Genomic DNA, 13,931 nt, shown 5'->3' with positions numbered 1-13,931 from the left:
GTGCCTGGGTGGTTCAGTGGGTTAAAGTCTCTGCCTCCGGCTCAGGTCATGATCTCAGGGTCCTGGGATCGAGCCCTGTGTTGGGCTCTCTGCTCAGTGGGGAGTCTGCTTCCCTTCCTCTCTCTCTGCCTGCCTCTCTGCCTACTTGTGATCTCTGTTTCTCTAATAAATAAATAAAATCTTTAAAAGGAAAAAAAAAAAAGAAGCTGCCCTTGGTACCCTGCACTCTTTCTCTGGGTTAATTTCATCTATACATTGTATAGCTTTTCTGATTCTACCCCTTAGTTTCATTAAGTCTGTATTTTTTTCCTAGAGATTTTATTTATTTGTTTTAGAGATAGAGATAGAGAAGGAGAGAAAGAGAATGGGAGCAGGGGGAGGAGCAGAGGGAGAGGGACAAACAGACACGGAGCAGAGTCAGATGTAGGGTTCTATCCCAAAACCCCGAAATCATGCCTGGAGCCAAAACCAAGAGTCGGATACCTAACCTACTGAGCCACCCAGGTGCCCCACATTAGATCTGTTTTACTGTATACTGACTTCAGTAAGTGAAGTCTTGCATTCCGTGAGGAAGATCTTTTAAAGCAGTTAAGGTTCTTTTAGGGTTTTTGCTAGTGTGTGTAGACTTTGGAATTGAGTGGACCTTGGTTCACATCCCAGCTCCAATGCTTACTGGCTGTGTCGCTCAATGCGTCTGCTCTTCCCTCCTTATTCTTTCTTCCTCCAGTGTGGGACATTCTCCTTCAAGTCCCGCACACTGCTTTTTACTGGCCTTGCTTCCTTGGAATATTCTCTAACCCTCAATGAGCGAACAATATGAAAAACTCTTTAAAATTCCCATCCCTGCTATTCCCAATTGGCCAACAACCCCCGTGGCCCAAGAGGAAGAGAGAGCTTGCTAGTATTAGAAGTGGAGAGAGGGATCTTGTTAGGAAGCAGACCATGGTCCCCTTCCTCCTTTATGTTGGCAGTAGTGTGGGACCCACAATGCTTGGAACAGACGAGAAAGTGATTCCTGGCTGGTAGGAGTGCCTTTATCCCTCCCTCTTCTAGAATGGACCCCATCCAGTTACCAGGAAAATGTGTATCTCCCCCTCTCCAGGGACAGTTAGCTGCGGGAGCTGCCATCCTTTGTTTAAGGGATGCAGTAATGGAATACAGTTCTTCCTTCTACCCCCTTGAAGTTATTAGAGAATAGAGGGAGTTACTAGAGAAATTCCTACTGGAACCTCAGATAGTCTTGATTCTTGTATACCATGGAGGCCCAGGTGATTTTGTACTGGTGTTTGGATGATATATTGGGATCTTGGGGGCCCTTCCACTCAATCTGATAACTGTCTAGATGTTTGTGTTTAAGACTAGAGGATTTTGAACACTAGGACAAAGGCAAGGATTGAAATCCAAGGTTAGGCAAGCATGATGTTCAGTATGCATACAAGCCCCACTCCATTGCTGTCCCCAGGGCAGACATTGCTAATCAACCACACCACTCATTCCTCCTGTTGTCTCTCTCTCTCACACACACACACACACACGCACGCGTGCACACACACACAGTCCCAGAACCTCACAGTGCTCCCCTCACAGTGCTCCAGGTAGCCATCACCAACCCAAGAGTTGGTGCCACAGAGGAAAGCTTGCTTCAAGATGTCACGCCCCAAGAGAGAGGCAGAGAACACGGAGGTCACTCTGGGCTTAGCCAGTGTGAATGGTCATCCCCTGTTTGATAAATGCGTAACCCAGGAGGGCGTTGTGTGGCCACAGGTGGCCTCCTTTAGAAAATGATACTTCCAGCTGCAAAGGGAGTTTTTTCTCTCTCTGCAGAGAGAGGGGGTGGACCACACTCCCTCAAGCCTGGAGAAACAGTATGTGTAATTTGACTCTTGTTTCCCTGTGCTTAGCTGTTACATAAGCGTCTTCAGAAGGCTGGCTGTTGGGTGTAGCACGGTGACTGACTAATGTTCATAGACCTCATGTCAGCTCTGTGTGTGCCCCATCCTCGGCACCTTCCCTCCGGCCCCTGCAGCCTCCCCCACACTTGACATTCTTATCGACAAGCGTGTGGGCCTCTCTGTGGGTTCAGGTTCACGGGGAGAAGCTCAGCATGAAAGACTGGTGTGTTCATGGGTTTTCCTTCACCTGCTTGAGCTGTGGTTTCCTTTGAAGTTTCTTCGAACTGAGCCCGAGAAAGATGTCTCACCATCACAGGCGAGAATGAATCCAAAACATCATGAACCACTATCTACTTGGAATGGTCCTTACAGGCTAGCTTGCTGGGTGGTTACCAGGTCCTAGGCTGCAAATATGCATGATGGGGTCTTGTTCCTAATACGGGTGATCTGTCTACCAAGCCAGGACTGGGTCTCACTGGGCCAGTCCCAACCACCAGCCCTCCTGAATGGCCTTGGAGTTCCTGGTGGTGGGAAGGCCAACATGGTGCCATGGCTGGGCTTTGCACAGTTGTCAGTGTTAGACAGTTTTTTCTCTTGCCAGGCTGATCCCACTTCTTTTTTTTTTTTTTTTTTAAAGATTTTATTTATTTATTTGAGAGAGAGAGACAGTGAGAGAGAGCATGAGCGAGGAGAAGGTCAGAGAGCGAAGCAGACTCCCCATGGAGCTGGGAGCCTGATGTGGGACTCGATCCCGGGACTCCAGGATCACGCCCTGAGCCGAAGGCAGTCGTCCAACCAACTGCGCCACCCAGGCGTCCCTCCCACTTCTTTTTTTGCTTGTCCACGTCCCAGCCCTGCCCTCTAGAGACTTGGAAAATAGCTCCTGGCTTTTGCGAAGGCCTGGTCCTATATGGTCAATATGGCCCAGCCAGTTCAGTCAGAGGTCCATGGGCTCTGATTATCCCCAATCCTGGACATGATTCTTTTCCCAAGAAAGTTCAAGTCATACTAATTACTTAATCCCTCCTTGTTCTTGCTGAACTTGTGGGTTTTGAATCCTAGCACCCTCCCCTGTCCAGAACCCCCTCAAAGTCTTGCCAGACTGGGTCATAGTAAATGGGCTTCGAGAGACAGGGATAACTCGGGGGCCAAGTCCACAGCCACCACTCAGAGGTTTGAATGAAGGAGCACAGATGGGAGGGGCAGACTTGAGGAGCAGGCCCTTGGGGACCTGAGTCCCACAACAGATTTAAAACCAGAATGCCTGTGGAGGGTGACTGTGCTTGGAGTCTAGAAGGTACATCCCAACAGGGCTAGGATAGTGAGTCCATAAAATCCCTTGGGGATAGGCTTGAGGGTGACAAGGCTAATTTCTAACTCAGATATCTGGAGCACCAAAGGCCCCAGAAGTCTCTCTGCTCATGAGTAAAACATTTTTGTACTCGGGCAGGGGGGTTGATGCTATTCTCCAAAGCAGCATGTTGTGGGAGGGTGAGGGTGTCACATCCTTGAGGAGAGAAAGTGGGTCCCAAGTGAGCTCCAAGGAGGAGGGAAAGCCAGTGCTGTTTGTTTTGTTTTCGTCTTGTCCTCGTGCTCAGCGGCACAGGAAGCACGAGGAGAAAGCACTCACGGTCTTCCTCTAGGGCTGCCAATATTGTGTGGAAAAGAATAGCTGAAGAACAAGAAAAAAAAATCTTAACATTTTCTTTTGACGGTGTGAACTTGGAGACACTGTCTGACTCATGTTTTAAAGACTCTTCAATTTGAATTCACCTTCCTCCGTGTTGTTTTTCTCAAGGCACTAGGCTCGAGTCGAAAGATGTGTCAAGCAGCGGCTCCCCTGGGATTGAGGAGTCTCAAGGTCCTTGGCCCCCTTCTCCCCTCTCAGGGGGCAGGGCTGCTGACAGAACCCAGCTTTGGCCTTCCCACTCTTCCTCAAGGCTGGCCTTCAGCTGGGGCGGGGAGGAAGTGGCAGTCTCTGGAACTGTGCTCCGGAAAGAGATCACTCATCCTGCTTCAGACAACAGTTCCTTCTGGGGCTCCCATTCCTACATCCCAAAAAGCAGCACTGCTGTCTGTTAGGGTCCTTTGGGCAACAGGTAACCAAATTCAATTCAACTGGCTTCAATAATAAATATCATTTTGTTGGTTTGGATCACAGAAGCCCAGAAGTCCCTAAGTGAAAGGACCCCGTTCCCCACTCCCCCACCCCGACTCCCAGGTATTGGCTTCACCCCAGGGTCGGCTTCCACCTGCCACTGGGGTTCATGCTTCCTCTTCAGGGGCAATGGGAAAAGAGAGCTACTGACTGCGACCAGTTTAGGTCATGTGCCTCCCGCCAGCCAATCAGCCCGCCTGGGCTGAAGCCTTTGCTGACAGGTTCTGACCAATTAGGGCCCAGCACAGAGTAACGCTAGGGGAGCTAAAAGACCACTAGCGACCTGTGTCTCGGGATGGACTCATGCCTTTCTTCTCTTTCCTGGTTTCCCAGAGGCATACCATTGCCCAACAACACTCCTGTAATGCTCTTCTTTTCATTTTCGAGGAGCAGGGGGTTGGATAGAATGTCCTCCCCAGCCCCTCCTCCAGCCCCAGCACACCTCCTCACCCTTTCCCCTTGAGGCTCAGCTTTCTGGAGAGTGGCCCCTGCTTCTGACTCAGTTTCTCCCTGAGCAGACAGCAAGGGTTAACGGACGCCCCAAGAGGAATCAAGCCCAGACCTGGTCAGACAGGAACCAGAGGCTGAATCAAGGCTCACCCCAAATGCCTGCCCTGCCCCACTGAGGTCAAGTGGCTTGGCCTCAGACCTCTTGGTGCCCACAGCCAGGCTAGTTTATTTCATCTGCCTGACCTTATACAGCCACTTGTGGGAAAAATAAGTACCCTGCCCTATTTCCCCTTGCTTCTGATTTCTCTTCTTGTATCACACACACTTCCTGGATAATTTCACCCCAAAGCTGTCCTCTGCAGACCATGTCCACACCTGCCTTGTCACCCTGGCTGCTCTACTGACACATGGCCCCACGTGCCCAGTTCTCTGCAGGATGGTCTGTGCGGATGTTCCCACAAAACACCGGGCTCCATATCTCTCCACGGAGCTGGTCTTCTTCCAAATGAGGTCCTCGCTGGGGATCCACGGTCAGTGATGATGTTGATGACCTCTCCCAGGTGCTGATGGTTGGGGCTGTGTCTCTAACGCCATCCAGGGTTTCCTCTGCAAGTGCGGACAGGTGCTCCCAGGTCTCAGAGGGGGCCAGGCCACGGCCCCTGGGAGCCAGGACTTCTGTGGGCTGCCCCAGCATCCAGACAGGTGCCCTGTCTTGGGGGCCGCCCAGCAGCTGTGTTAGCAGCCCGATGGCAATTCTTTAATTAGACCAAGCAGGGTTTTCTCGGACGGGGGTGGGAGGAGGTGTGTGGGTCTATTGGGGGAAACTAGGTCACCTGAAAACCAGCAGTCAAGAGGGAGCTGTCCTGGAGCCCCAGCTCCAGGGAACCCAGAGGGGTGAGGCAGGAGGGACTGGCAGGGAGAGCAAAGTCAGAGGAAAATGTGCTCTGGCCCCTTTTATTGGCCCTTGGGAGGCATTGTCCTCACCTTGCTCCAGGGGGGTTGGGCAACTGCCCTTAATTCCTTCCTCCCGAGCAAAGTGCCTTAGTCAAGGAGGGCATTGCAGCGAGTGCCTTCTGTCTGCCTGGGGCCTGCTGCCATGGCCCTGCAGACGGAGTACTGCCCTGGGAATCCGACCCATGGGTTGAGTTGCTGCTCAGTCTCTATCTCCTCAGAGCATGTTCCCCACTCCCTCGTTCCTCTGTTCTGTCATCCAGCCAATGATCAGGGATTGTGCCTGTCTTCTGCCGTGCTGTACCCCTAGCCCTTAGCATAGTCCTGGTCTGTGCTAAATGCCCAACAGGTATTTGTCAGAGGAAACCATGAGTTCATACAAACAGTTCCCTTCTGAAATCGTCATTGAGAATCAGTAGCCAGGTGGATTTCCCAAATGCCAATCACTTCCGTCTTTTGCCAACATTAAATCCCATCATTATTTCATTTTTTTTTTTGGCTACCAGCTTGCTAGTTTTCCACTAAAGTAGATTTATTTAAAAGGGAAATTTTATACCACTGCCACAAGTCAACAGTAACCGTGAAAACAAATACACAGAAAATAAAACAATGTTTTTGGGTTTCTATCCCAGACACCTTACTTGCCCAAGGCTATGAGCCCGAGGCCTGCCTTCTCTTTGTTTATGAGGGAGAGTGACATGGTTATAACGATGAATGTTTAAAACTCTGTTAGTCCCCAACTGACACTTTATTCTGGGGGAAAATCCAATAGATTAAAAAAGAAGTGAAAAACGTAACTTGCTTTCTGTGAGTCCATGGTATGTGAAATCTTGTTGCATACTTTTGAAAATTCCCTTGGAGGGAATTCTCTTTCCACACTTGGCTGAGATGATGGCTGGAGAGTTCTTAGAAAAGGATTAAGGGCTTTAATTAACAGGGTAAATGATTGGTATTCTGCTTCTTATCTTTAGTCTTGGCAGGATTTTGGTGCCTCCCACCTGGTAGGTGGTCAGTAAACACTCAACAGTGCAAAGAGGAGTAACGGTGTAGAGAATGTTAGGGCGCAGTGCGATCTTACGGAATACTCAGGCCGGTCTGGCAAAAGTGGAAATGGGGTTCTCTGGGGCGCGATGGAGAATCTGCCACCTCCTGAGACCACAAGCACCTTGCTGACTTGCTTGCTGGACTGCTCTGGAGTCTAGGTGTCTGTCTTTCAGGTACACAGCCCTGCTACCCTGTACCTGGGTCCTATTCTTCAATGCGGAGATGCATAGACTCTCTTCTCTTTGTTTCTGGATATTTGCAGACTGCTGCCTCATTCTGCCCAAGACAGGGCTTGCAAACTCAGGCGACCACGGGAGCTAGCAAATGAGGCCAATTAGTGAAGGACATCAGGTAGGGTAAGGGGGGTATGTGGTGGTGCTAGTGCTGTCCCCACCTGAACGGGACAGTCCTACTTCATATCTGCAGATTGTTGCCACAGGAGCCCAGCATGGCCAGGTGCTGAGATGGTCTAAGAAAACCTGGATATCTGATTTCAAAGATTCAAAACCTGATTTCAAAATCTGATTTCAAAGATTCAAAACCTGAATATCTGATATCAAATATCGGATATCAAAGCTTCAAGGTTATTTTTTGTTTTTGTTTGTTTGTTTTTTAGATTTATTTATTTATTTGACAGGGAGAGAGAGAGAGAGAGTGAGTGTGCACAAGCAGTGGAAGCAGGAGAGGGAGAAGCAGTGTTCCTGCTGAGCAGGTATCCCAGTGCAGGACTCCATCCCAGGACCCTGGGATCATGACCTGAGCCCAAGGCAGACGCTTAACCGACTGAGCCACCGGGCACCCCGAAGCTTCAAGTTTTCAATGTTAGCAATACATAACTGTATTATAAAACATGGTGTGGTCCAAAGCCCAACCAATGAAGCAAGCAAACATGATGTGGACCAGTGCGCTTCCAGGTTAAGTCAGGCCCCTAGCCACAGACGGCTCACCGCTGCTCCAAAGACTTCTGTTCTTTCTAGGCCGAGCAGCCCCATCCTTCTCAAGCCATGTTTGTGGGTGTCTGTTCCTAGAATTTCCTTCATGGTAATCAGCCCCTCAGCCTGCCTTTGAACATTGGCAAGCTCCCTCTCATTCCATGTCTGTCCTTTTTATCTGGCAAACGCCTACTCATTGTTTCAGAGTCAGTTCAGTTGTCCCCTGCTCTGGAGAGCTTTCCTCATCGCCTCAGGCAGACTGACCCTTCCATTTTCTGGCTATGACATGATGTTGGGTAAACTGCTTAATCCCTCCATGCCTCAATTTCCTTCTCTGTGAAATGGGGATGATGATACTACCTACCTCATTAGATTGTCAAGAGGAGAAAAAGAATTTGTAGATACATTGGTAGACGACAGATAGAGGATTCATAGAAGGCAGAGTGCTATCTCTGATCCATCACTGAATCCAGGCTTGTCACAGAGCAGGAGCTTGTTAAATGTTAGATCACTTGAGGAAGTGGGTAAAAGTAAATATGTGATCCACTAGCTCCCAGAGGTCTGACTGCCCTGATATGATGTGGTTGGGAATTCAACTTTTCCAAACCCCTTACTTTTAAAAAAGGCAACCAAAATATCTGTCTAAATGGCTAAAATGTAAAAGCAGTGACACCACCAACTGCTGGCAGAGAAACTAGATCACTCATACATTGCTGGCGAGAACAAAAAATGGTACAGTCACCCTGGAAAACAGTTTGACAGTTTTTTATAAAACTAATCAAATAATTGCCAAACGATCCAGGAGTTGTATTCTCGGGCATTTACTCCAAAGAAGTGAAAGCTTATGTTCACAGGAAAGCTGCCTGTGAAGGTAAGATCCCCAAACTGGAAACAGCCCAGACATTCCGCGGTGAGTGAATGGTTAAGCAAACTGTGGTACATTCACACAATGGAATACTACTCAGCAATAAAGAAGAACGGGCTATGGATACACACAATTTGAATGAATCTCAAGGGAATGATGCTGAGTGAAAAAGTCAATCCCAAACAGTTACCTGCTGTCTGGTTCTGTTGATACAACATTTTTGAAGTGACAAAGTTTTAGAGATGGGGATCAGATGATTGCCAAGGGCAAGGATAAGAGTATTTGGAGAGAAGGGCGTTAGGTAATCCTTGTGTGATGGAACTGTTTGTATCTTGACTGTGGTGGTGGACACACAAACCTACACATATGATGAAATTGTGTTAAAATAATACACACACACACACACACATACACACATGAGTACATGTAAAACTAGGGACTTCTGAATAGATTGATAGGTTGTGTCAATATCAGGTTCTTGGTTATGATACTGACTATAGTTTTGCAGGATGTTATCCTGGGGACAAACTAGGTAAAAGTTGCATATTATTTGCTACAACTGCGTGTGGATCTGCAATGATCTCAAAATAAAACGTGTAATTAATTAATTTGAAAAGCATTACAAGGTATCCACAGCAAAACTAAATAAAAGCAACCAAAGGCGGCTGGCTTGTTTTGGCTGAGCCTTGCCTTTGGTTATATTAACTTTTGAAGTCAGGTTCACTCAGACCCTGAGGACCTTTGCCCTCTGAGCATGGCCAAGCCAACCCCTTCCCCATTTGCTTGTCTTCCCTCCAGTCTCAGAGCTGGGAGGGATGTGAAGAACGATCTGACCCAGTCTGTGCTCCCAGGGGTCACACCGAATCCTGGTCATTAGCCCCTGGAGGACGGGCAGTCCAGGAGTGAAGCAGGGAGCCCAGAAGATCAACGATCACTTCTTGAAACCCAGGGCTGTCCTGACCCCTGGGGACCAGCAGGCATTTCCATATTACCCAAATGCCAACCTGTGCCAGTCTTTCTCTTGCCCAGCACCCTGCAATTCTCCACCAGCCTTGCCTGTGGGGTCCCAGATGGGCTGAGTTTACATGTCCCTATTCTTTTCCCTCCAAGCTGTTTCTCTCTGCTATTAGGTGTATAACATTTTTTGGTCAGCTCTTTTTATTCCTAGCAATTCTGGGAGGTGGAGACAATATTTTATAGGTGGGAAAAGAGGCTTAAGTATGTTCAAGTGATCATTCCAGGACCCTTTTCTGGTGTGTCTGAGAGCCCATAGGGTTGGTGCTAAATGAAGACAGGGACCAGCTAGCATTAGACTGAAATTTTGTTGACTTCATATTGTTCAGGAATCCATGAGAGCAAGAAGTGTGATTAAAAAAATTTTTTTTTAAGGTCAGCCAAAGAAGAAGAAAATTTCAACTCACATTTTCTAGGTCTTAAAAGTTCAGCTATTACCAAAGTTCTTGGTCTTAGGACCTCTTTATACTATTAAAATTAAGGATGTCCAAGAGCTTTTATTTATGTGGATGATATCTGTCAATATTTACCATATAATAAATGAATGCTGAGCAATTTAAGATATGGTATTAAGTCCTTTAAAAGAAACAAAAATTCCTTATATGTTATAACAATAAAACAAGCCCCTTATATGTTATAACAATATAAAGACCTTATATGAAATAACAATGTAACCTCCCCGTCAAATTAACAATTCTGTGGCATGATGGAGGTGTTAGCCAACGCTGCAGTGGTAATCCTATTGCCATAGATAAATGTATCAGAGCAACACTTTGTATGCCTTAGATTTACACAATGCTATAGGTCAATTCCATCTCGACTTAAATATAAGAGAAGCAAGTGTTTGGCCCATGGGGCGGAGTTTCGCGCCTGACCCGCGTGTCCATCTGTGTCTCTCTCTCCCCGCACAGGCCCCACCATGAGGCCCCAGCCCCGCAGGAACCCCCGCGCCACCCCGGCACCCGGCGCCCCGCGCTAGCACCACCCCCTCCCCCGCCAGGGTGTGGGGAGGCGCCAAGGCCATGGCCAGCCACGTGGACCTGCTGACCGAGCTGCAGCTGCTGGAGAAGGTGCCCACGCTGGAGCGGCTGCGCGCCGCCCAGAAGCGCCGGGCGCAGCAGCTGAAGAAGTGGGCGCAGTACGAGCAGGACCTGCAGCACCGGAAGCGCAAGCACGAGCGGAAGCGCAGCACCGGCGGCCGCCGGAAGAAGGTGTCCTTCGAGGCCAGCGTGGCCCTGCTGGAGGCCTCCCTCAGGAACGACGCCGAGGAAGGTAGGCCCCTCTGGCCCCGGGTCAGCCCGGGCCGGTGCCTCCTGCCCCGGTGGGGGGTGGGGATGCCGTGGAGGGGGTGGGAATGGGGGGGTGGGGATGGGGTCGGGGAGGAGGGGACGCTGGCCGGGTCGGGTCTGCAAGGGGCGCTCCGCGTGCTGCTGGGCTTTCCCGGGCCTCGGCTGCAGCCCTGGGCGGTGTAGGGCCTTGGTTAACGGCACGGACCCACGCGCAGAGTGCCCTCGCTTCTGAAACAGGTTTTGTTGGTTCTTCCCGGCGTGACTCTGGCAGGGAGGCAAGTCACCGCGGTTCCCTGTACCTGAGTGTCCACCTCTGTAACACGGGGGTCAACACTGGCATCCGCCTCCGGGGTTTGCTGTGAGCATTGGGTTAGCGAATCCCGCTAAGTTATTGGGTTGTGTGGTCCGTCGTACTCTGTGAGTGGGTATGAGTATGTTTTATTTTATTGTATGATTCCTGTATTTTATTTCATTATATTTATAGAATGAATGTCTGTCTGTATACATACTTGCGTATATATACCATTTGTATAATATCACATTTGTATCTACATGTATATATATATATAACTGCTCATATGTGGAGTGCCCATGAAGCCTGGAAACAGAGGAATATACACAATGTTGTCTAGAACATTTTCACTCTATTAAGCAAACTAATAAAAAAACATAAATGCAAATACACACTCATAGCATCCGTTTCCAGATGTTATGGATACCCTGTACTGGTTACATTTTACTTAATTATGTTATTTTATGTCCCCTGATCCATATGTCATGATACCCCAGAGGCAGGTATAACAAACACCCATTTTACAGATGGGAACACTGAGACCCAGAGAGGTTCAGAACCTTGACTGAGGTGGCAGAACTGGGACCAGAAACCATGGGATCCAAGCTCTTGTTCTGGCCTCATGGTCTTGTAGGTTTGTTTCCTGTTATATGAATGATTGGAAGAGCCATGATTCAACCAGATCTCTTCTCTGAAGATGCTCACAGGGGTCATTGCATGGCTGAGGTTTGTGTGTGTGTGTCCTGTGTTCCCCTCGGCAGCCTCCGGTCTCCTTCCGTCATAGGAGTCCTTTCTGGCTGTCCCTGGGGAAGGCCCAGCTCGCCGTGTTTCCGGGGTCCCTCTGGCCTCCTGCCTCCACACACCCTGTGGACATGCAGCGCTAAGACAGTCATGGATGGAGGGATGGCGTTTCCCGCCCTAGAGGGTGTTGGGTTTTATGCACATCGCTCCTCAGGTTCTAGCACCTTCTGAGAAGTGCAATTTCCCTTCTGTCCTGTTTGCACAGTGCTCTGGGAACCAAGCAGAAGCATTCCCAGAACTACTCAGCTGGAAGGAGCGCGGCTGAGAGCCTGGGGTGAGCAGCCCCCGGGAGAGAGGCATGAAATGTCGGGCTCGGGGGACCGGCCCTGCGAGGCTCCTTCCCACGTGAGGTGCTGGGTGACGTGGCAGACCCATCCCACTCAGTGGGCGGCACATCAATGATGTCTAATTTGTGTCGTGGGTGGCGGTTCATCAGCTCTTCTTTGCCACTCATCTTTTCCTCCCTCCTTCCCTGACAAAGCCGTGTTCTGCTCCCTGAAGGGACTCTGCGAGCTGGCTGACAGCTGCTCCAGAACTTCGGTGCCTCCCCAGCCCTGGCGTGGGCCCCGCACCCTGCCAGCCTCCCACATAGCCTGGGGGCGAGGAGCACCGGGCGCGGGGCCAGGACCGCAGGCCCCCTCGGCCTTGTGTGTGACCTTGAGTGACTGGTCTCGCTGCTCTGGGTCCAGCTTCTTAGTCTGTAAAATGGACTTTTGAACCTTGTCCTCAACGGGTGTGTGTGTGTGTGTGTGACAAGAATGAGACAAGACCCTAAATGTGACAGCTTGCTGAAAAGTGACCCTGAAGGCTGTACCAGGGTGGTGACCGTTCTAACATACTTTGTTTTTAACAGACCAAATATACACAAACATGTTTTTCTTGTAAAAATAAGCACAGAGCGTACAGAGGAAAAAGTTCCCCCCTCCACCCCTTCTTTCTGTTAGTTTGATGTGTTTCCTTCTAGGCATTTTCTTTACTTGCCTGTGTATTTGTCTAGTTGGAGTTTTTTGTGTTTTTTTTTTTGTTTTTTTGTTTTTTTTTTACGTAAGTGATGACATACTGGACATTACTCTGCAATATTCTTTTCCTTTTCTTTTTCTTTTTCTTTTTTTTCCCCCACCCAACAAGGTACCTTGGAGCTGTTTTCATGCCAGTACCGTGCAATTACAGAGCTGTATTATTCTTTTTAACTGCTGCATAGTATTCCATAGAGGGTTTCCCCAGAAGTTTTGAACTGGTTCCTTAGTGATGGGCACGGAGGTTTTCCCAGCAGTTTTGCTTTTGCTCAAGTGGACTTCTTGTGCACACAGGTAGAAGTTGATCGAGGACAGATGTGGGCAAATGGAAGAGTTGGATGCAAGCGTATGTGCATTAAATTTGAATGAGAAAAGTGCTGCCCCCTTGGGCCGGTCCCTGGCCTTGGGGCAGCCAAGTGAGGGTGGAGGGCCGGAGCACTGTGTGCCAGGGTGGGCCGTAGGGTGGGGTGAGAGGCCCCCCTGCAGTCCACAGGTGGCTGGGTTGGGGCTGGGGTGTGAAGCTTCCATCAGTACCCGTCAGCAGGCAGTCTGGCTGGGCTATGCTCAGCATCCTGGCAGTATGACAGAGCCCGCTGCTCCCAGCTGGCAGGGATGGTTTCTGTGGCTGGCGGAGCCGGTGCTGGGGAGGCTGCAGGGGCGTTAGCTCGCAGCGGGATGGGAATGGGGGTGGCGGCTCCCCCGCTCCCTTGAGCTCACAGCAGTGGCTGAGTCAACCTCCTCCACTTGCCAGGGCAATGTGAGTCGACCCAGAGAAAGGCAGCGCTGGAGAGGGATGCACTATACTTCCTCCTCTGCCTCTGCATTGTCTTCAGGCTAAGGTCCCAGCACCGGGGATTCTTCTTGGTCTTGGACCTGCCTGAACCCTACCCCCTTGTGCCCCCTGCCTAGCACTGCCTGTGTTCCAGCCATCTCCAACTCCAGCTTCCTCTCATATGCCCTGCGTTCTCTTACCTCCCTGCCTTTGCATATGCAGTTCCTTCTGTCTGGAACACTCTTTTGCCTGATTCCTATAACGCTAGGAGTTGGGTCTTGAGTGACCTTCTTGGGGAGCAGTCTGTGAGCCTTTTCTGCACCCCACCCCATCACTAGTTAGTGCAGAAATGCAGTACACAGCTAACGTTTACCAAGAGGCAGTGTAGTGTTGTGGCGAGGAACGTGGACTCTAGGGCTAGTTCTCCAGAATTCAAGCTCTGCCACGTGCTAGCT

General features: G+C 49.7%; 1 protein-coding gene across 2 annotated transcripts in view; it reads left to right on the top strand.

Moving 5' to 3' along the window:
- The first annotated feature begins 10,328 nt into the window (after positions 1–10,328).
- Positions 10,329–13,931, top strand: part of PPP1R16B (protein phosphatase 1 regulatory subunit 16B) — a 65,122-nt gene continuing 61,519 nt past the window's right edge. For both annotated transcript variants that reach the window (XM_044263039.1, XM_044263040.1), the window contains exon 1: positions 10,329–10,578. In XM_044263039.1, coding sequence (XP_044118974.1) covers positions 10,329–10,578 — 250 coding nt within the window. The remainder of the gene's footprint in view (positions 10,579–13,931) is intronic.

The sequence above is a fragment of the Neovison vison genome, chromosome 8 (assembly GCF_020171115.1).
Source record: "Neovison vison isolate M4711 chromosome 8, ASM_NN_V1, whole genome shotgun sequence".
NCBI lineage: Eukaryota > Metazoa > Chordata > Mammalia > Carnivora > Mustelidae > Neogale > Neogale vison.
Note: the sequence above shows the minus strand (reverse complement) of the source record. Positions and strands in the feature narration are given on the sequence as shown.